This window comes from Ammodytes marinus, assembly GCF_949987685.1.
Source record: "Ammodytes marinus genome assembly, chromosome: 15".
NCBI classification, from domain to species: Eukaryota; Metazoa; Chordata; class Actinopteri; order Uranoscopiformes; family Ammodytidae; genus Ammodytes; species Ammodytes marinus.
The window spans coordinates 5883280-5907257 of NC_137219.1; the positions used below are offsets into that span (position 1 = coordinate 5883280).

General features: G+C 41.5%; 1 protein-coding gene across 4 annotated transcripts in view; it reads left to right on the top strand.

Annotated features, from left to right (window-relative positions):
* sos2 (son of sevenless homolog 2) overlaps positions 1-16836 on the top strand; it is a 34432-nt gene extending 17596 nt beyond the window's left edge. The window contains exons 8-23 of one of the 4 annotated variants that reach the window (XM_080043025.1): positions 4035-4133; positions 4314-4441; positions 4887-5542; positions 6121-6202; positions 6623-6745; positions 8551-8663; positions 8904-9126; positions 9558-9677; positions 10171-10333; positions 10457-10574; positions 10854-11026; positions 11142-11258; positions 11829-12093; positions 12613-12654; positions 12851-12954; positions 13389-16836. In XM_080043025.1, the coding sequence (XP_079899151.1) occupies positions 4035-4133; positions 4314-4441; positions 4887-5542; positions 6121-6202; positions 6623-6745; positions 8551-8663; positions 8904-9126; positions 9558-9677; positions 10171-10333; positions 10457-10574; positions 10854-11026; positions 11142-11258; positions 11829-12093; positions 12613-12654; positions 12851-12954; positions 13389-13895 (3033 nt within the window). In that variant the 3' untranslated portion in view covers positions 13896-16836. The remainder of the gene's footprint in view (positions 1-4034; positions 4134-4313; positions 4442-4886; positions 5543-6120; positions 6203-6622; positions 6746-8550; positions 8664-8903; positions 9127-9557; positions 9678-10170; positions 10334-10456; positions 10575-10853; positions 11027-11141; positions 11259-11828; positions 12094-12612; positions 12655-12850; positions 12955-13388) is intronic. The other 3 variants (XM_080043026.1, XM_080043027.1, XM_080043028.1) reach the window with 3 other exon arrangements.
* The last annotated feature ends 7142 nt before the right edge of the window (positions 16837-23978 follow it).

The following is a 23978-nucleotide window of genomic DNA, read 5'->3' on the forward strand; positions in this document are numbered from 1 at the left end:
AAACAAAAAACTTTAACATTAGTGATGTAGGTGTGATTGGATGTAATTATCACTTCTTCTGTTCAATAATTGTTTAAACTTAAATGATTTTTGGTATATATTACATTTTGTGACCTTTGGGTTTGAAAATTCCAGAGTTTATATCTCCCTCTCCCATCTTCCCCGTCACTGTAAACTTTCTTATAAAACCTAAAATGGTTATTACTCTGAAATGAAAAAGAAATGGTTTGTTTGTAATACAAAGGCACAAGTAGGTCATTTATGTGTTTACACCGAGCAAACGGTGTTTAGATATTTGTTCCTGTTTGGCTTTGAAGTCAACCTGGTGGAATTCCTCCAGATATCGTTTGAGGGCATGTCATGACATATTCAGGCGTCCTGTGTACAGTTTATTCACTGCTGCCGCATTGTTTTATTTGGACATTCCTCACAAGAATAGCATTGAATTATGCGCGGTGGGGTGCAGTTTGGCAGCCCTTTGAAGATGAAATATTTGCTGGTGTTTTCTCAGGCCAAAGACCAACGAGTCGGACCGTTCACATGGAGTAATATCACATACTCGCAACAGTATTTACTGTATGAAGTGGGTTTCAGCTGTCCTTTTCAAGGCTTTGAACACAAATCATTGAATGGATATTAAGATGATTTGTTAATAAACCAACCGTGCATCTTCCTACATCTTAGTTTTGTAGTAAACGATGCTGCTATGCTGACTAAGCGACCTGGAGCCCTGCTGTATTTCAGGTTGAGGCCTTGCCGCCGTGTTTACCCTGAAACCACCAGTCTAACCCCAGCTAGATCAACACATGATGGCACAGTCCTCTGATTGCCCACAGCCCGCTGTTTATTTTTATAAACTCATTGTGTAAAGAGTGCAAAGAAAAGGCCACTGGAGTTAAAAATATAGCTGTATTTGTGCACTGTATAGAGAGCGCTGTGGTATTCATTTAAAAACACCTTGCATTGTTTCACTTGCTGTTTCTCTGAAAAGCAGCAGTGTGTAATTTAGACTAGGCATGTTTTCTCAGCCTGCCTTTGGGTAACAATACTTTCATTTGATACAGCTGAAACAATAAATTGATCAAATAATTATCAAAAGAACAGAAAACCACTGGAACCACTCATTACCTAAAACGATTCATTAAGATGTCTAAATAAATGCTGAACAATCTTCTGTCAATCGACTGACAAATCGATACATTAACTAATTGTTTCAGCTTTACAATCCATAGATTCTGATTCAGCTTCATCAAAAAGTAATGTTTATTGTGGTGCTTTGCGAAAAATGTGCGTCGCTGCTTTACCTCGTGTGTGTGTGTGTGTGTGTGTGGGTGGGTGGGTGGGCGGGAATGGTGTGTGTTTTTTTTTGTAGTATTTTGTGTGTGTGTGTGTGTGTTAGTCAGCATCGGTCCCAGGGGCAGATGGTGTAATGGTGTCTCTTCACCAGCCTCTAAAACTCCCCTCTCTCTCTCACACACACACACCTTCCACCCCCTTTTTCATAACGTTTCTGCACCGTGGGCTAATCTTATTTTAGCATCTCTCACATTTAGTCTCATCTTTGACCTGACCGACTGTTCGTCTCTGTCTCTTTGAACAGCGTGAACCATTACACAGACACGGCGTCTGCTATAAATGCATGCGAGTTACGTTTTCTGTAATGGCGATCGAACCCTCGGCAGCGCTTTCATTAGTATTCCTATTGTACCTATTTAGCCTTTGTCTCATTCTGGGCTGCACAATTAATCGAAATTGACTTGAAAACCGCAATATGACATCTTGCAATTTTCAAATCGCTGGAAAGTGCAATTTTGATAAAGGCTAAATGTGTCAAAATACCATTTAAATATGACTGAATACTGCAGAGACGTCATGCCTACAAGTTATATTCTAGACTTAACAAAACATCTGTATGATACAGATTCTCATTAAAATCACACCATAGTCATTTTAATAAGTTTTTTAAATACACACATCACAAATCATATCGCAATTTATATATAGGTCACAATAATCGCAATTAGATATTTTTTCCAAATCGTGCAGCCCTAGTCTCTTTTGCATGTGCTTCATCTTTCTGACTCCAACCTTCCCTCGCTCTCTCCCTCCCTCAGATAGATGTGTCTGTCGAGCACTCAGCCCCTGCACTCTGCAGCGTCTGGTATTGTGGGTAAATTACATCGCCTTTTAAAAATAGAACAGGCAGCCACACTGCGGGCCATTTTTCTCCTGGGGAAGAGGAGGGAGGGTGGGGGGACGGGTGGCCTTAGGCGCATTTCATGTTGAAAATAAGCTTTGAATTAAGACGGCAAAAGACCGCGACATGGGTCCAAGCAGTCCTCTACCTCCTGTGAAACGGGAACATGTTGTTCTCAGTCGTTCTGTACCGTATTCTTTCTGAGCTGAGTGTGTTTAGACTTCTGGCACTATGATGCACGTCTTTAAATGGTATTCAGTCAAAATATCAACTTTATTTCCAGTGTATCTTCTTCAAATGTTTTGACGGCCTTTTACATTGAGCCAAGATCACGTTGACATTTTTGTGAAGATTGCATAAGAGCACTTACACTGGATATTTCAGCAGATACCAGTATTTAAGAGGAAAAAATATGCATTTGCAGGTATGGCATTTGTTTTACATGAATGCAATTACATGGACACAGATTTTATTTCTCGAATGAATAAATGTTTTTAAAGAAACTGTTTTGGAATTTTGGGAAGATAGCCAATTCTCCTTCTTGCTGAGTTAGACTAAAAGATCAATACCGTCTTAATGCCTGCCATTCATATTAAGCTGGAGCCCGCAGTGGGTTATCGTAGCATGAACTACAACAAGCTAAGTTTAGTAGCATCATACTCACTGATTGCCTGTGTAGGGAAAATGCTCTCACATGCAACAATAACATTTTAAAAACAGGATAGGGAATGCTTGATTTGCTGCACCTTAGCTATCACTTTAAATGGCATACTGCATAGCATTAGCATAAATTCATAGTGCTGGTTCTGATGTATCTAAATGGGTAGCTTTGACGCTAGCAGACGATTTGTAAACCTGCAGGATGCTGACGTATCAATAACGTGATCTAAACTTAGGTCATTGTCCCATCGGTGTGCGTCAGGCAGTTGATGTCTTTCCATGCACGTAGACCCTGTCCCCCCCAACACACACACACACACACACAGACACTGTGGCCGCTGCTGTGGAGTCTGAGTAGTAGCGTATTGATTCTGAGTCGTCTATCGGGGGAACAGGAGATTTAAATGGATACTATGACGGGCTCCTCTCCGGTTACCCTGAAGCCTTACTCGGTCAACCGCTCTCCCCCTCCCTCCATCCACCATCACTTGTCCCCCTGTCACTGATCTCAGTCAGCCTCTTTATAGACTGTAACACACATTTAAATTGTCCTCGTCTTTACAGGCTTGTTCTTTTTTTATTTTTTTTATCATTTGTGTATTTTGCAGTATTTTGTAGTGAGGAAAACCTTTCTTCAGTTATGAATTGCTTTTTTGTAGTCAATTCAATCTGCGACCATTTAATTTTTTTATTTTAATCATTGTGTCTGCCAGTTGTTATTGTATTAGACTCATTGGCACCGTGGTTAACGTTCTGAACATGTGAATACAATAGGTCTTCACAATAGCTTCTACTGGGGCCAACACGCCATAAGTTACGGACAGATTTAAAACACATCCAGTCTTACAATAATAATTATTTGGAAGTGAAAATGAAAATAATAGTTTTGTTAGTCTTTCATGGACAGATACTTATGTTTTTTAATGCTGTTTGGTCTCTTGGATGGAAATTTGTATAAGATTTTTGGGAACAGAAAAAGTTAGGTTTTCTGTACATATTGTTTTTTTAGACATTTCCTAAACCTTTTTTCCAAAGTTTGAAATTTGTGAACAAAAAACATTTTCTCAATGAACAAAAGTCTTGTGTCTATGTGATCACATGCTGGTGGGATCAAATGTGTTCTAAATGTTGTAGCACTGATCCATCACTAACCGTCCCTATGTGTCTCTGTCTGCAGTCTGTTGCTGAAGGCTTCAAAGAAGCCGTCCAGTACGTCCTTCCACAGCTGATGATGGTCCCAGTATACCACTGTATGCACTACTTTGAGCTTTTACAGGTAATCCATTTTCTTCCCCAAGCACAATAACTGTTGATTAAACAAAAACAAATTATACAGAAGTGAACAATCATGCTTTCCCTGCTCTGACACATACAATTTCAGCTTTGAAACAAATATATAGACAGTTGTATTATGTCCAGAAAAACATCTGATGTGTTTTTCTGTGTTTTTTTACAGCAACTTCAGGAGCGCAGTAAAGACCAAGACGACAGAGAATGTCTGAAACAGGCCATCACCGCGCTGCTCAACCTACAGTGTAGCGTGGAGCGCATCTATGCCAAGCACCAGCCTCGCCGGAAACCTGGGTACGCCGCCTGTTCTACCAGTATTTCAAATGATTATTATTCATATGGTCATTCTGTCAAATCTTATTGACCAAATGGCAGAAATTTGTTCATATGTGCTCCATTTGCTTTACAACAAGGCAATTATCAGTTAAACTGTTGTACCAGATATGATAAGATTAGATAGGTCTCTCCAAAATAAAAACATTCAAAATAAGTGAAATATGAGATGTACTAGTGTTATAAAAATACATGTTATCCTAATACGAACCTAACAACATGTAGACAGATTGACCTACGAAAGAAAGACACAGTTGGAGCATTCAGCACCTGCAGTGGCCCAGACCTACTGCCTGGATTCATTTTAATGGTGATATTCCAAAGGTTTGATGTTTGAATAATGCATTGAACTCTTCTACTATTTTTCCCCCAAAACTTGCCTCCTCCTCCTCCTCCCCCCTCACAGTGAGCCCCTGTACCGCCTGTACAGCCGGCAGGTCCGTAGCAAACAGCTGGCCATCAAACGCATGAACGAGATCCAGAAGAGCATCGACGGCTGGGAGGGGAAAGACATCGGCCAGTGCTGCAGCGAGTTCATCCTGGAGGGCCCGCTGCTACGAGCCGGCGCCAAGCACGAGAGACACAACTTCCTGTTTGACGGCCTCATGATCAGCTGCAAAGCCAATCAGAGCTCTCGGCTGCCTGGTTCAGGAAGCGGGGCGGAATACCGTCTGAAGGAGAAGTTTGTGTTGAGAAAGATCCGCATAGTGGATCGCGAGGACTCGGCCGAGCTACGGCACGCCTTTGAACTGATAGGGAAAGACGAGAACTGTGCGGTTTTCTGTGCACGGACGGCGGAGGAGAAGGCGTCGTGGATGGCGGGCCTGGTGACGCTGCAGTACCGCTCCACGCTGGACCGCATGTTGGACACGGTGCTTCATAACGAGGAGCAGGAGCATCCGCTAAGACTGCCCTCTCCGGAGGTTTACCGCTTCGCCGTGCAGGACTCTGAGGAGAACATTGTGTTTGAGGACAAGGTGCAGAGCAAAACGGGCACGCCCATCATTAAGGCCGGCACCGTGGTCAAGCTCATAGAGAGGCTCACCTACCATATGTATGCTGGTAAGCTGCTGCCATGGGTCTGCTTGTGGAGAGACATTTTTACATATTTATCTTTGATATGACTAATGTTGCATTCATGTGCTCTTTGGATGGTCCGAGTTTCTGAGTTGGGAAGTTGTTCTTCCCGACTTGTGTGCTCAAGTGCTCTCGAGTCAGAAAGACGGGATGTTATAACAACAACAACAATATAGATGCTATGAAGAAGGTGTTGAATAGATACTAAAATATTGCTCTAGCAAGCATATGACCTGTGATAAAAGGGTTAAATACTACACTAACATTTATAAATAACTAGTCTATGAATCTCTATGTGGACAACAACTGAGCAAAAAGTTGTTAACACATTTACCATTAACATAACCTCTACTTTTGCTCGCCATGTTGTTAAAAAGTATGTCAGCAAGTAGGGCACACAAATCTTTCCAGTCTTGCATGTCGTGCATTTTCCCACTCGGAAACTCGTTTTCCCGAAGTGTCCGACAGCACATGAATGCAGCATAACTGAAAGGTTTATGTAGCAAAGACACTATGTGATGTTGATTGTCTGTGTTTATCTAATCTCTTCCATCTGTTTGTAGATCCTAACTTTGTGCGCACGTTTCTTACCACATACCGATCTTTCTGCAAACCGCAGGAGCTTCTCAGCCTGCTGATTGACAGGTACGGTAACCACAACAACGCTCCTCCATTGATGTAGTTTATTTAATGTCATCCTATTTGAGCCATAAGAAGGATTCATCTTCACTTGGAAATGTTACAGGCAAATATATCTGTCTTTGATTTGTCATCGTTCCAAATATCACACAATGAATGAATAAATAAATGTATCTCAGACATATTAAAATAAAAGAAAACTATATTTTTTATTTGTTCACAAATAAGCAGAATGAAGCAGGTTAAATCATATATTACAATAATCTGTACTGACATGCCGGAAAAGGAGTTTTAAGAAGTATAAAATTATTTAATCCTACCCCTTCTCCATAACTCAATTTTTCTCTTCCTGACAGTTGGTTCCTTCATTGATGTTTCATTGTTCAAAATATCACATGATGTCTGATCGTTATTTTTTTCCCCCAGGATTGAGATTCCAGAGCCAGAACCGACGGAGGAGGACCGACAGGCGCTCTGGAACGGAGACCAGCCAATGGCGGCCGAGCTCCAGAGGTTCAGGAAGGAATACGTGCAGCCAGTCCAACTCAGGTACCACAGCCGACCAATCACAGCTCAGTCTGCTACTGTAATGTTCCACCAAAGATGGAGAGAAAAAACACAAGAGTAACGACTAAAACCAACGAGACAGGACATGTAAAAAGAAATGTTGATAAGGCTTAAGAGACTAGAACAATTTATTATTTAATGAAGTTAAATTGGATTAATAGTTATACATAACTCTTTTCAGATGCTTACCATCATGCAACTAACTCCGCAATTTACATAGTTAGTGGGACTTTGTGGATTTGGGTTTACAGGGGCTTTAATATTGACTTTGTGTAGCACTTTTTAAAAGCAGTTTTAAGTTTCCATGATTGAGCATCACACTCCTGAAATATATAGAAAAAATATAAAACGGCGCCACAACACAAAAGTAAAAAAAAAAAAAAAAAAAAGATTATTAATTAATAAAATATCTTTTATTTTAGGTAGTCAACTTGATTTTGCAGTGTCATATGAAAGGCAAAATGTTAATCTACTGTTAGAATTGGACCATTGGTAACTTACATGTTAACTTACATAAAAGACGCTCAGACATTAATTACATTAACTAATTTATTTGAGAAATCAAGTCTCTAAACTAGCATCTTAAACTGCTTTCTATATCCTAACATGACCTTTTCAAAACGCCACTAAAGCCGATTCGTGTCTCTTTGTGTTGTGTCTCTGCTGCTGTTCGGCTGTTTTACACTCTCCTGTTAAGGCCTGAATGTTGTCAGTGAGCCACAGAATAACTTTTGTTTCAGACTTTGTTTCCTTATAAGGATTAACAGAGTCAGGAATAGTCTCGTAAGTACCATTAAAAACGAGAGAGTTTCTCGGTATCAGGCTGCACCGCTGCAATAAAACCCTTTTAAACTTTAGTGACAGACACAGTTAAAACACAAGTGGTTGGGTTACAGTAGTTTGCTCATTGTGAGTTCTTCTGGTTACACACACACTTTATCCTGTATCCTTTGCATCAACAGCAGGAAATCAGTCAATTCTCTGACATGTGACGGCACAGTGACATATTGAGATAAAAAAATATATATATATATATATAAAAAAAAGGTTTGTTAACATATTTGAGTGTCTGATAGGAAACAGTGCTCATTTAAAACAACACACAACTCCCAAAGTGTTTTATCATTTATTGGGACACATATTAAAGTAGGTTATCATTGAGTCTGGGTGGTCTTTTGTTAAGTAAACGTACACTAATGTGGTCCAACTGTTTGTTTAAAAAACCTAAGTCCTCAAATTGGTAAAAAAAATAAAAGATCCCTCTTCAGACCCTTTTAAAGCACAAAACATTCCTGCTGTTTCTATTTAAAAGTGGCTACTCATTAAAACGGTTAACAGACCAGGGTAGTGGATATACACTGGCCACCAGCCAAAAAAAACGCTCAATTAGGGACCTTGTTTGCTCTAAGTATCTATTGTAAAGTAATCTCCTATTATTCTGATTTCTTAGTTTAATGTACATTTGAAAATATGGTTGGTGAAGAGTGCCCTGTATCTGAAAATGTACTGTGTTGCATGTCATACCATTTCTCTCCCTGTTTGCTTCCTGTTTGCCTTTGCACTACCCACTCACCAATAAACACCAAAAGAAAAATGTGGGTGGCGAAACAGTAAAAAAAAATGATGTGGGTTTGATTGTTTCTTTCCTGTTTGGTTACTGACGATTAATGACAGAAATGGAAAACAATTTTTAGTGTGCTGCCCACTGAATTTCACTTCAAAACGATATCGTTCATATGACTAATAAATACTGTAATGTTTTATTTATTTTATTTTTTACCTCACAGGGTTCTCAACGTTTTCCGTCAGTGGGTCGAACATCATTTCTACGACTTTGACAATGATCCGGAGCTGAGGAGCAGATTAGAAGAATACATCACCAGCAAATTTCAAATGCGAGGTTAGAACTACACACAAAATGGTGTGTGTGTGTGTGTGTGTGTGTGTGTGTGTGTGTGTGTGTGTGTGTGTGTGTGTGTGTGTGTGTGTGTGTGTGTGTGTGTGTGTGTGTGTGTGTGTGTGTGTGTGTGTGTGTGTGTGTGTGTGTGTGTGTGTGTGTTTTACTACATACAATGCATGTTATTGACTGACAATAAGAAAGTAAAGTATACTGTTTCCTTTTTTCCTGCTTTCCTTTTAGGAAAGTCTATGAGGAAGTGGGTTGAGTCCATCAATAAGATCATCAGGAGGAAGCTTCAGACTCAGTCAAACGGCGTCAGCCACAACATCACCTTTGAGTTCCCTCCTCCGCCCATCGAGTGGCACATCTGCCGGTCGGGGCAGACCGACTCCTTTGACCTGATGACCCTCCATCCCATAGAGATCGCCCGCCAGCTCACTCTGCTAGAATCTGAACTCTACAGGTGAGTGGCTATGACAGGGCAGTGGATTAACAATGTGTAGCAAGGACTTGGTTTCTATCTGCTGGAGATGACAACTGATCATATTAGTTTCTTCTAGATAACTTTATCATCTTTTGAAAAAAACAAAAAACATACACAGGTGTTTAAAAAAACAAAAAACTTGTATTCAGGGTGTATTTAATAAATAAAGCAAAAACTAGCCACAAAGAATAAAAAAACATTTACATTTCTAGTATATATGAACATTTACAGTACTTGCTCACAAACTTTATATATGCTTCAATTTGTCCACAAAAAGAGATTTGGATTGGACCTAATGAGAACTACATCAAATTCCAGGTGCAATATTGTTACTCTGGTTTAGATGAAAGTGCAGTTCCCTCTGTGTCCAATATTGCCTGTCTGAAAATTCAACCCACTTGTCTCCACAGAGCGGTGCGGCCGTCGGAGCTGGTCGGCAGCGTCTGGACCAAAGAGGACAAAGAGAAGAACTCGCCCAACCTTCTCCGCATGATCCGCCACACCACCAACCTCACACTCTGGTTCGAGAAGTGAGTCCAAGGGTTCAAATATCCACAATTGGTTGTAGAGTTATGGAAAAGACAAATTTACTTTCTTTATTTAAATAATTTATTTTTAGGTATTCTAACCTTTTATTGATAGTTGAGAGGATGAGTGGAAATGGGGGGAGAGAGGGGGGATGACCTGCAGTAAAGGTCCACGGGTTGGATTCGAACCCGTGACCAGCGCCCCTACAAATTGACTTTCTTAATAATGTACATATGACATTTGTACTAATTTGACTTCTTTCAGGGATAATGTGAGACCACTTATTTGTATGAACATGTCTTTTTAATTGTTGTTTTGAGTCATTGTACTTTCATCACATGGATTTGCGGCAGATCATTTTAGACGCATCATTTCATTCATCTGTGTGTGTGTGTGTGTGTGTGTGTGTGTGTGCGTGTGCGTGTGTGTGTGTGTGTGTGTGTGTGTGTGTGTGTGTGTGTGTGTGTGTGTGTGTGTGTGTGTGTGTGTTCTCAGGTGTATTGTGGAGACGATGAACCTTGACGAGCGCGTGGCCGTGTTATCGCGGGTCATAGAGATTCTGCAGGTTTTCCAGGAGCTCAACAACTTTAACGGCGTGCTGGAGGTGGTCAGCGCCATCAACTCTGTCCCTGTCTACAGGCTGGACCACACCTTTGAGGTCTGTGACAAAAAGGCTTGTTTTAAAACCAAAAAAAAGATTGGCCTTGAATTTTTATTTTTATATGCATTTCAATCTAACTAGTGTAATTAATGGGACTTTAACTCCGTCACGCACCCTCAGGCAATACCAGAGAGGAAAAAGAAAATCCTGGAAGATGCTGTGGAGCTGAGCCAGGACCATTTTAAGAAATACCTGGCCAAACTCAAGTCAATAAACCCACCCTGTGTGCCTTTCTTTGGTGAGTGTCGAATCCAAGTATTCACTAAGTGAAGTTGGAAATGACCCAAGACAAAAAAATATCATGATACGACTTATAACTCTTGAAACCCTTGTTGGCTTACATCGTTAGTCAAAAAATATGTTCCATGCTTTACCAGCTATTTAATAATGCAAATTGTCTTGGGTGAGCTCGTTCCTCGTAGCACCTTTTTAACTATTACATTATCGGGTGCTACAAACCAGCAAATGTATTTCATTTTCAACATTTCAAACTGTGTATTCTTCTCTTCACCCTCAGGTATCTATTTAACCAACATCCTGAAGACAGAGGAGGGAAACCCCGACTTCCTCAAGCGTCACGGCAAAGAGCTGATCAACTTCAGCAAGAGGAGGAAAGTGGCCGAGATCACCGGAGAGATCCAGCAGTATCAGAACCAGCCCTACTGTCTGAAGATTGAGCACGAAATCAGGGTGAGGGAGCGCTCCGTTTTAGGATTTTCTTTTTTGGTCTTTCAATGCATTTAATAGATTCTTGAATCAAAATAAAATGTGTATTTTTTTTTGTTTATTCGCCTGTTTTGTGCAGAGGTTCTTTGAGAATCTCAACCCAATGGGCAACATGAGTGAGAAGAAGTTTGCCGACTACCTGTTCGAATTTTCTCTGGATATTGAGCCACGGAACTGCAAGCAGGCTCCCCGATTTGTAAGTGTTTATGCTGCAGTGTTATAGCGTTTTGTGTCCTGTTTTCAAGCGGTGACTGTTAGAAAAATGCTGAGATTTCATTACCTTCAACTTAACTACAGTGAGTGATGTGGGTAAAAATTCATTCTTGTTTTGAGTCATTTAAAGTGTCTGTTTAACCCAACAACATTTTTTTCATTTACTTCTTTTGTTATCCAGTCATGCCATTGAATTCTTTTTGTATAGTTTCTAGTGTGTTGTGCCGCATTGAGGGAGAGCTTTGCTTTGTGGTGCTCAACACATTGAAAACTTCTGCTAAAAATTTATTTGAAACTGATTTGATTTGACTTAAATTATTCAACAGCAACATCTGCTTTTGGAGACAATGTCCCATCCCTCTAAATAAAACACACATCTCCCTGAGAACAGTTTTCATAGGGAGTGTTTAGTATTAAGTACTTCCCAGGGATCATTTTACCGTAAGATAATATTTTTTAAATAAGTTCCAACTTGCTTCAAGTCGACAGATGTAGAATGACCTAAAAACTTGTCTCACTATTTGGATTTTTGTGAATTTCTCTTCTCTTGCAGCCCAGGAAGACCTTGTACCCTCTGAAGTCCCCTGGGATCCGGCCTGTGCGAACGTCTACCTCTGGCACCATCAAGGGCCACCCCGTCCCGCTGGAGAGGGAGCCCCCACACAAGATCACCTTCAGGAGCATCGCCGAGACAGAGCCGGAGACACCGTCCTCCGCCTCCGTACCCACCTCTCCCAACACGCCCACCCCGCCACAGTCCGCCTCGTCTGACCTGTGCAATGTGTTTATGGACCATGACCTCAGCAGCTCCTATGGTGGTGAGATCAACCAACTGTAACTTTTGTGTGTGTGTGTGGGTGGCTGGGTGTGTCAGTGAAAGTCTTAATAAGTTAATAAACACCTCTATGGAAGTCAGTGAATAGAATGATAACATTTATTGACTTTACATTTCAGTTCCTGTTATCAGTTCCTGTCTTGTGTATTTTGTGCTATTATTAAGTGTTTTTATTAGATACTCAGGTACTGCTCTGCTATTATGTAAAGCATGCAACATTTTCTCTGTACGAGAAGTGCTCTAAAATATAAAATGTTATTGACTATGCTGTAGTAGGCTGCATCGTGGTGGGGTGTTTTGATTCACTGATATTTCACTTAAAATGTATTCCTTCCTTGCCATTGTAAAAGTCCCAAATCTTCCCCTATCTAGATCACTTTGGAATCATTTTTTATTTATAACAATGAATTCTGATAAAAGATTGATCACCAAGCAAGAGCTTAAAGCATGCACCTTTCTTATGAAATGAGATCTACATCTTTTCTCTCTTTGAATTTTACAGGGAGCAACTCCATATTTGCTCCAGTTCTTCTTCCACCTTCAAGTGAGTCTGGGCTTTCTGCTTCAAATGAGTCATTCTTTACCTGATTGCCTTTTTGTGTGACTGCTAACAGTCTGATAAATCACTTTTCTAGTTCTTTGTGATTTATAATATATGGGCTGTGACAGTGAGCGGGGCATGTTTTTGATCTTTTATTAATACTATTTAGGTTTCTTAACGTGTATTTTCTCGCCCTCAGAGTTCCAGTCGGTGTCCTGCGGCAGCCTCCACCAGCTCGGGGAGGAGCTCCTCAAGCCGCCTCCTCTGCCGCCACGGAGGAAAGACGCCATGTCTGAAGCCAAAGTAAGACCCGTGCAGAGGCACTAATACTAGTGTTGTTTTCACTGATGGTATTGTTTGCTGTTACAGGTAATTTATTATCAACAGAGGAAAAATTAGACTTTCACAAACATTTAAAGTTCCTCGTAGGAGGTTTTAAAGGCCTTAACTGGTTCATTGTTAAATAAAGATATAGGTATATATCTTTATTTAACAATGAACAAAGATATAGGTATAGGTAAAGATATAGGATATAGATATAGGTATAGACCATCAGTGCTAAGAATGCTATTTTTATATAGTTTTTCTTGCTCTTACATGTAATTTATGATCATCAGAGGAAAAATCTGAATTATTTAAAAGTTTGTCGTAGCACCTTTAACTCATATACTACATGTATGTCAGACATGTAACTTGTATTGACACACTTCTCCACGTGTCTCTCTGTGTGTTTCCAGCTGAGCTCCCGGTCCGACAGCCCTCCGGCCATCCCTCCCCGGCTGCCTCCTCCTCTTCCCAGGAACCAGCCTCGACCGCTCATCTACAACGGCCCGCCAGGCGACGGGCCTCTGCCCAGCCCTCCTCCTCCTCCACCACGGGACCCCCAGCCCGACACCCCTCCTCCGGTGCCCCAAAGGCCCCCGGAGATCTTCATCAACTACCCCATCAACCTGCAGCCTTCCCCGGTAGGACGCTACCACTGGGACTTATGCAGTTCCCCCAGTTCGCCCAACACGCCGCCCAGCACGCCGTCTCCCCGCGTCCCGAGGCGAACCTGCCCGCTCAGCGCCTCCCAAAACAGCCTCTACCCTCTGCCTATCCCCATCAACGCACCGCCCGTACCCCCACGCCACAACTCCAGCCCACAACTCCCCAAACTCCCACCAAAGACATACAAAAGGGAGCTGCTGCAGCCGCCGCTACAAGGCCTCTCATTGGTGGAGAACACCGACAGCAGCCAGTGATTCTGCCGTCGTGTGCGTGCGCATCCATTTTTCTTTGTTTTTAAACCACCTAGAGGTGATCTTGAAATTGAAATGCAAACTTCAAAAAAACTTGTCTCCTGCGAACTTACGACACAGTGGACTCTTGAAAGCTACTGATCAGAAAGAATGAACACTTGCTCCAGTCCACACACTCTTTAACTCCACCCGCCCGCCATCGACCAATCAAACGCCCCCCTTCCCGCTGTGCCTCTCAGGTGATCAGTAGCTCCGCCTTCATCATTAAAGAAAAACCCTCTGTGCCAATGAGAAAACCCCACACCGGTGTGCCAGCTAATAAACAACAAGGATCTGAGCGTTTGTGTCTGTTTGTTCAGTACGGAGCGGGGAGGTTGACTGCTCCCGATGAAAAGTTCTCACCCCATCAACACTCTTTATCTTTACTCATACCCCCCCCCCCCCCTCCCCTGTCCCATTCCTGTATCGGGATGGGGTGAATGTTAAGGGGGGCCTTGGACTTTGTAGCCTCAACTGTCATGCTTTGTTTCTTTGGGCATTGACATCATCGTCGCAGGTTTTTACGATCTATCTTCCTTTCTCACCGATGGACGTCGCTCTGTCACTGTGGGTGTGAGCAGTGGACATTTTTTCTTCTCCTTCTACAAACTGATAAATAAACAGTTGCCAAAGTCTTATTTTATGCAGGGGGATAAGGGATTTTCTTCTTCTTCTTTTTAAAACAAATGTGACATTAAAAGAGAAAAAACCGCATAAAGGAGGCGACACTGAATCCCAGACCTTGTATCTCTCTCAACTGTACACTGTGACTGTATAGACGTAGTCAAAACTGTCTTGACTGTTTTGTTGTCTAAAGACAGGTTTCTCCACAGCCACAAAACGTTGCCTTTAAAAAACAAAAAAAGAGCGGTAACCTCTGACCCCCAAAAACAGGCTCCACAGTCCCCTGTCTCTCGGTCCGGGACGGGACAGTGAGAGCCGAGAACACTCCATTTGCACATCGAGTTTGGGCGTAAGTCAGCAGGTTTTTTGCGATTTAGACTTTTGAAAAATGATCCCTCAGTGTGTGCGACAGAGGGAGGAGGGTCCCGCCACGATATCAAACAGCCCCCATCCAGGACGCGGAGACAAAACGGAGCGACGCAAGTTTTTCTTTCTCTCTCTCTTGGAGAAAGCTGATGTCTTAACCGATCCCCTTACAGACGTGCGCTGCTGTCTTGAACACTGTGCTCTTCTCCAAAAGCCCTCATCATGACCAACTCTTCTTCATTGGTATGAAAAACTCAGCACTAGAAAGCAACGCAACGCAACTCCCAACCAACAGGGGCCGGGGCCAGTCAGCTCCCCCCAGTGGCTGCTCGAAAAATACCTACAAGAACCATGAAAAAAAAGAGGAACTTTTTAACCCAACTTCTTCGTTATCTCTCTCTCTTTTTTCCTTTTTTTTCCTGCTTGAAAACATTTTATTTCACTTTGGAAAGACTGAAATAATCCATGCATCATGCTCAGATGTGCCTTTTTATTTTGTTTTCTACTTTACAGAAATAAGCAAATGGTGTCTAAAATGCTAAAAAATAAAGTTGCCTATGTAATGTTTAGAACAAAGCTATACACTATGAAATTGTACATGTTTGTGGATACTGTGTATATATAACATGTATACACTAACTAAATAATTTGTATAAAGTGACATGTTTTTTTTCTTCTTCTTCTTCTTCTTCTTCTTCCCCCCATGTTGTATTGTACCCTCATCCGCATCTGTTCAGTTGAATATTGCCTAATAATCCAATGCTGCTACAGTCGGATACAAAAAAAAAACTAAACGAGAAAAAAACAGGTCACTGTCACTAACTTACTTACAGACAATCTCCAGTTGAAACACTGGGAGTATTAACTGAGGAAAGCCATTGTTTTCTCCCCCTGCCCCTTTAGCTGTTTTAAAAGCAATGAAATGAAAAAGAAAATATACAGTTCAATATGCCAAGCACTTACTTAGACGTGTGCTTCAACTTTGTACATCCTCTACTAATTGCCTTTTTTCTCCTTTTCAAAGATTTTTTAAATGCTAACACTCATTAAAAACAGAGGTTGGAATTGTATTAAAGTTGCAGTTTGAATATACACAGACCTATATTCAGTTGCAAAGTATTTGAGCATAGTGGAGAATTGGGACTTTTTTTTTTCTTTAATTTCTTTAATTTTTTCCTGAGAAACACACTTTGTGCACTTTAGGCTGTACTGTTGAAGAGCCACAGTTTGTTATAGGTCATGTTTGTAAATGCAATGGTCCTATGCAACTGTTCAACTCACTTTCTACAATGGATCGAGGCAGAAAAAAAGCACGAGTCTACTTACTACCACCTCACATTTATTGCCATAATATAAAGACGCAGAGAAATGTCTGGCGGATGTCTGACCAACACGTAACCGGATCTCAGCATCATTTTAACAAAAACATCGCTCGTACCCCATTTGTTTTTTCCTTCGCAATTTGTCCCGAAAATACACAAAACTTTTCTCCTCCCGTGTTTTGTGCAAACAATGATGATGATGGAGGAATAAACTTCTGATCAAACTAAAGACGGAAGGGGGAGCTTTGGAAGATTTGTTTTTTTAAATAGAAAAATGAAGTCAAATAACTTCACCGTCTCTTCGCTCATGTAACGTTCTGTCCATTTCCCAAGTTTTCCTGAGTCAGTATTGGTGGGGTTAATTTTGCCAAATTTTTAGTTTTTTGTTTTCTGTGTTTGTTATGTTGTTTTTCTTTGTTTTTTCTTTTCTTTAACCCCAACCCAGACAGAATAACAGATTTGGTTTTCCTCCGGTAGCACTGTAACAGCTTGATCCAGCAGTCGGTTTATTTGATGGTATGTGGCCTTTTAACTGCTTTGTATTAATGGTCTTGATGAGATTAATAAATCACCCAGTCTTATTTTGTACTGAACTACTCATTTCTCTTCTCTTTTTCTTCCTCCCCCGTTTTTTTTTTTTTACTGTCAATTTAGCTTTCTCATAAACGTTGGTGAAGTCAGCGATTCTGGAGAACACTTGTTGTCAAAATCACTTTCTGTCTAAATCAGTGAACATCTCCTCACTATCCACTACCTGTCCGTCATGATGTTAATAAACAGTTTAGGCTTCATGCGCACACACAGTATGGAGCATGGGGAGATATTCACTAATTTTGACAAGTTTTTTTTTTCAATAAGTGTTGAAGGGTTCCTAAAGATCCCTTTAAAGTTTAAAAAAGAAAGTGAAGACCCATATTATTTCCCCAAATGTTTCTTAAATGCTTCCATACAATAATTTTAAAATCCAATCCTTAACACCTAATATAGTTACATTTGTTGACTACATTCTTTAGCTACACAAGGTACCATCTCACGTCTAGTTGAAAATGTAATTGGGGTTTTCCAAATGTAAATAAAGTTGGAACATTTTTTCCAGTAATGAGTCCAAACTATGCTTAGAGAATGAAAGATGTTCCCCAAGAATAAGTGTGTTGATAAACAAAACTCCAATTTGTATCCCACATGGCAAAATGTATCCAGAAAAAAAAAACTGTCAAACACAGATGTCCGTACTGTCCATAAAAGGTTTAACAAAAAATCCAGAAACGACCCATTTCAGTTTCCAGGTTTAACTGATTTGGACATTCATGCATTTACATCATGAGTTTTTTTTTGGAGGAGAGAAAAAAAAAGTGTCCAAAACAAATCGCTCTTGAAAAGATGGGCTCTTGTGTGCCTGTCACTTTAAAGATTTGTGTGGAACAGTTTTCAGTTGATAGTCCATTTGTCTTGGGGGGTGTGGGGGGGTCAAACGGTGCTGCACGGTCCCTCGCTGTCCTCACTGTCGTCCCACAACCCTCCACCTGCTGCCTGGTTACCTCGCTGCTGCTGGGACAGGCCCGGTCTGGAGAAATGCAAAAAGGTAAAAAAGTCTATTCATCCCATTCATTTTGTTTTTATATTTTATCAGCAGAAAGGCGCACAATGCCTGTAAGAATAAGGCTGAATTTCACTGCAGACTTTGAATCACTAGTAGAGAAGTAGTTGATTTAAATGGAATTTACTAGTTAAAGGTGCTACGAGGAACTTTTAAATATTTGTGAAACAGTCATTTCTCCTCTGATGATCACAAGTAATTGCAAACTAAACCATCAGTGCAAAGAATCCTATTTTTATATAGTTTTTCGTAATGCCTTTGTCATGGATATGCTCACCCAGGAACTACAGTTGGTGTAGTTAAAACATTACTGCTTTTGTCCAAAGGGGGTGCAAGAATTAAAACAAACTGAAAGTTCCTCGGAGCAACTTTAAGTCAGTTTAGTAACTATCAATCTGCAATGGGGCTCTTACCTCAGATTTTCTCTGCTCGGGTTGAAGTTCTGAAAGCTTGGCCTCGCTGCTGGGGCTTGAATGGGGACGAAGCCTGGTCTGCTGTCCTTCTCTGGAGCTGGACAATCAGCCTGATACAGAGAGAGAGGGATGGACATAATTAACCTACAACTTTCAAAGGTATGCTGAAATGCCAAAAGTAGACCCAGTGTGATGAGAGTATGGTACAGAAGAGCATTAGAGCCAGGGGTGAGGGGATACAATTTGATGGGTTTTTTTTTTTTACATATTTTTTAAGCCAAAATGTTGAGAATAAAGTCAACTCTTCTGGTCTATAAAATCCAGCTATGGGAGCTGCCTGAGGCTACAGTCTCTTCCATTACTACAACTTTTTAAGGACATTTTGACTTTTCTCTTGAAGTCCATTATGATGAAAAATCATTTATCACCCCTGGCATGCTGCTTATAACAGAAAAATACACACCTGTTTGGATGGGTCGTCCCAAATTGGCCTGAATGCACTTTTGGGATGTAGAAGAGGCGATCCCTTCCTGACGCTGACCAGTCTCTTGCCGTAGGAGCTGACGAGGCACGGCTTGGGCCCGTCTGCACACGGCCCTGCGGTGTTCCTCTGTGAAGGGCCAGGGGTCAACCTGGGGATCTGCCACCTCAGACACACAGTCCTCTCCCTGGGTGTGTCCCTCTCTCTCTGCTGCTGGCTGTACGAAGGCTTTAACAGCACGGGCACCTGGCTGTCTGATTCTGTGTCCTCCTCACTGTTACTGGGTGTCACCTCTCTGCGCAGGGTGCCATCGGGGCTACAGGTAGAGACAGACGAGTAGTCGAATGCCGAGGTGTCCTCCGGGTCCGTCTCGCCGTCCTTTCAAAATAAATGAAACAAGATTTTAAAAAACTCTGAACTAAACATATATGGGCACAGTTACCCTAGGTCTGGCCTGTGTTTCCACTACAGACAGTATCCTTACTTGTTAGGCGTTGTATATTCTTGCTGAGTATATTGAACACAGTCGTTGATCTCTCACATGGAAAAAGATTCTGTCAACTAATCAACTGACTGCCGTGTGAAGCTGCACACTTTTGGGATGGCTTGGTAAGGAAAGGGAAAGGGTCCCAAAAATGTAACTGAACCGAACCATTCGGTGGAAACGAGGCTATACATAAATGCACTGAGGGCTCATTAGAGATACCCACCTAACGTTAAGATTACAACATCAACAAGAACACATTACAAATGCAAAATACAAGGAAGAAGGAAAAAGAAAATAATTTACAATCGAGAAGACGGTTCACAAACCTCGATGCTGTGGTTACAGTGGGACACCTCCAGCCCGTTGGTGCCTTTCCCTGTGGTGATCTGGCTGTATGTTCCCTGTCCCGAGTCGCTGTTCTCTCCCCACACAGCGGGGTCTGGAGTGAGGAGGGCGGAGCAGTACGCGTGGCCACAGTCATGAGGCTGGAGCGGGACGTCCCGGGAGCAACCCTTCCTCCTCACAGGACTACAGGACCAGCACTCCACACGCATAGAGTGACAGACGTCCACTCCGTTAGTGAGACCACCAGCCTGGTCCTCGTCTCTGTATGAAGGACAGTGTTGAAGACAGTTTCTTCTTTCCATTTGTGCATTTTATTGTTTGTAAAATATTTTATTATAATATGTCTGTCCATAATGGGTTGTTTTTTCTAATACTTTGAGAGTCTATAGACACAACAGCTAGCAACACTAGTGAGCTTGCAAATGTACTGTACTTTCTTTGATTTCTGATTTAAAGGCCATTACGTCATTATTTCTGCAGGTAAATGAAGAAGTCACTTGTCTGAGCTTGTCAACAACATATTTGTACTGCAGGGTCTCCCCTTGCTGCTTGCAGTATCATCTGAAGCCACTAGAGGGCGACACTCACCTCTGAGCCGTAGTGTGAGACTCCCTCTCCCTGGTCTGATGGCTCCTGCAGCAGTTTGTGTTGGAGCTTCCTGCTACTGCGTCAGAGCAGCTGCTGTTCAGGCAAAGAACAAATATGAAGTTTAATCTCTTTGAGTTTGTTAATGAGGCAAACACACATTCATATATTTATGTGGGCTATCAGGCCCAGTGTTCTTGTACATTGTTAACTGGGTTTGTTCATTGACTTTCTTATAATGTATATATGACATTTGATGTTATTTGTATTCATTTTGACTTGATGCTGTGGTTTGGGGGATGATGTGAGAGACCTTATGTGTATGTACTTGTCTTTGTAATTGTTTTTTTTTTGTGTAATTGTATTCTTTATCACTTGTGTATTTTACTTTTTCCTGAGGACCCCCTTGAAAACAACATGTTGCTTCTCAAGGGGTTAACCCTCCAATACATTTTTTTTAAATGAAAATATAAATCTGTGAGAGTGTTCTGTATAAAGGGGTTCCTTTTCTAATTTAATTTGTTCTCCAATGGTACAAAGACATATAATCTGATAGAACAGGCATTGACCTAAGTGTTTAAACGTAGAGTTCATATGTGTTTGACCTAACCCTTCCCATGATGCCCCTCACCTCTGTCCGTCTTCTTCTCCGTCGTCCCACCGAACGTCTTGCTCCAGGATGACGTGACATCGAGACAGAACGCTCCGCAGCGCGCGCTCCGTCCCTAACAGCAGGCTGCAGTCAGGATGCTCCTTACCCGTCCACTGCAACAAGTTCTGGAGAAGGGAAATGGAGAAAAAGTTAGAAATGCAGCAAAGGGCTACAATGCGATTTTAGTTAGAGTGGTCGGATAGAAATTTCAGTTAATTTGAATCATTAAACAGCCTGATCATTATATGTGCCTTTAAAGGTCTCCTCGAGATCTGCTACCTGTCTGTACTGTGTGTGAGCTGAAAAAAAGGCTCTGTAAATGGGCATGTTGCTAGCTACGGAGGCCCTCTTGGTTTATCCTTTGTTTACATATATTTCATAATTTTTAACAGTATGGACAGGTACATTTTCTTCCAACGTTTGATGACAAGCTTTGTCCAACATTGCTGGTTCCACCTTTAATATTTCACAATGCTATGTATTTTTAGTCACCTATTGATCCTTGACTTTCCAAGAGCCTTCAACAAACGTCCTCATGGATTTTATTTCATGCTTTTTTAAGATGTTGGATGCAAAGGATGCAGTGGAGTTTCTGCGTCACAATCTTCTTTTCAACCTGGTGTGTGTGTGTGTGTGTGTGTTTGTGTGTGTGTCTGTGTGTGTGTGTGTCTGTGTGTCCCCGTGTCCGCGTGTGTCCGCTGACTCACCTGAATGTGGCTCAGGTAACTGTGCACGCGAGTGAGAGGAGCCAACAGCAAAGACAGCAGTTTCATCTCCTCTCTGTCCATCTGGCCACTCTGTCAAATACCAGTTATACAATCATCCATCACCATCTTTAGCTTCTCATGTACATTATAACTGAATTATACCGTGTCATCTAAAGTTACCTGCATTTTGGGACTCTTCTCAGCATGATTTAGCCTGTTGAACTCCAGTGAGAGGAAAATCGCCAGTGTGGTCGTGTAGCCGACGTACATATCCGAAAAGGCCGTCTGCACAACACGGGTCAAAGAGCAGTCATGACTCATGGGCAGCTGCAGTGTTCAGTTTAATGCATGGGATCAAAGAAAGTTAATAAAAATTGCATCAACTTACGTCATTTTGTCCTATGAGTTGCACCAGGATGTCTCCCAGCAGAGACTTCCAGTGTTCGGCAGACAGTCGCTCCTGCAGAGTGTTTCTGAAGAGCAGGTGTCTCTGTAGCAGCTGCTCCACAAACTTCAGATACGTCTGACTGGAAACAAAGAGAAGAGACCATGAGACTTACATCAAAGCAGAACATGTCCTGCTTATTTTCACCTGAGCCCGGAGACATTTTGTGTTTGATGGTGCTGACACATCAGACACTAGAACTACCGCCTGGCATATAGACTGTATATACAACCACGACCTTGCATACCATTGTTGTCATTCTGCTGTATGTCTATTAATGTTAAAGTTTGTCTAGAGAATTTCAAAAAACACACTTAAATTGTATGTTTGTGTTCACATGCGCTTAACAAAACCAAAAAAGCAAGTTTCGGTCAGTCATTTTCAAGAATTTGGAGAGTATCAGGAAAACACTTGTTAGTGCTTGTTTTTCCAATGTTTTTTTCTGTTCTTGGCTATAGGTCATATGAAAGTGTAACAAACTCACTATGGCTCCACTGTCATCAGGTGAGCCGGTGGCGTCTTGTATCTGTCATAAAGCTGGTTCAAGGTCGACACGTATTCCCACTCAGAATGCAGGAGTTGCATCGCCACCTGATGTCTCGCATCTGCACAAAGTAAACACAATGCTACATGTAAAGTTTACATTTCAAATACAAGTGACCGAGCATCAATTTGAATTCCCTTATCTGATCATCTAAATAAAACTTACAGAAATAAATGGCCAACATTTACTGCTCAAGAGCATGGGATTAGTATTCAGATATTTTACTTCTACTACTTAAAAATAAAATAAATACTCAAAATGAGTTTGTTAGAGTGCAAAAGTATTAGAATCAGTTTGACCTGTGCCTTCGTTCAGCCCAGCTTTGAGTCCCTGCAGGAAACAGTGCAGGAGCAGTTTCCCTCTGGACAGACCAGAGGATGAACATTCACACTCACACTGCCTCCGCTCACATGACGATTCAGCTGGATCACTGATACACAACAGATAGAAAGACTTTGTGTTATTATCTGTATATGGCTGTGTGTAGTATATGTGTTTGTGTGTTTGTTTTTACCTTTCTCTCTTTTTAATTGTGGATCCCTTTGCCTCCTGCATGGGTCTCTGTCTGTTACTGTAAAGCTGCAGGATCTGACACTGCATCACTCCCAGCTCCTCCTGTTAAATGACAGGACGTTTGACTAGAATTAAAACTAAAGTATTTACGTATCATCCTTTTATTCTCTGTAACCTATGTTATGGAAGCACATAACAGAGATAAGCCAGTCAAATGTGTGGTGAATGTGTTTGTTTCTCTGTTAAGGAAACGAGGTAAAGTAATAATCTGACCCTGAGCGTCTCGACCAGCGCCTCCAGACGTAGAGCTTTCTTGTGACAGCTCCTGCGGTTCTCGTCCATCTCCTCCCTCAGGAAGGAGTCTCCATGTTGGATCTGACTCAGCTCCAGCAGGGCGCTGGTGAAGCCCGTCTTCAGCTCCGACACCATGCATTGTAACTGGGTTTGATTAGATTAGACAACTTTATTGATCATAGAAGGGCAATTCATTTGCAGTTCCACAATCGCACAGACAGCATCCGAAATGTTACATGTAAAAAAGCGCAATAAATAAACAAACAGAGGTCAGCGAAGGTAAAGCTGATATGGTAAATAAATAGCAATAAAACAGATCAAATAAAAAGTGATAAAATAGATTATAAATAGACATTGTTACATGTATTATGTAGAGGTTGTGTACTTAAGTGTCAATAAAGCATAACAGCTCTGACTTTAAACACAGTGTTTTGGTCCAGGCATCACTGTGCACTATTCCAGATTGGTGTAGAATCGTTAATTCACCATCTACTGCTATCGTATTACAGTTGAATTTAAAGTGAGCCTGTCCCTTTAACAGAACCTGGCATGCTGATGAGGGAAGGTGCAGAATACCTTGGAGATTTCACTGACAAGCTCTGTCTCTTGGGGCTTCATGACCTGTACAGAGAGACACACACAAACAAAGGCTGTTAGCAAACACTTGGTACG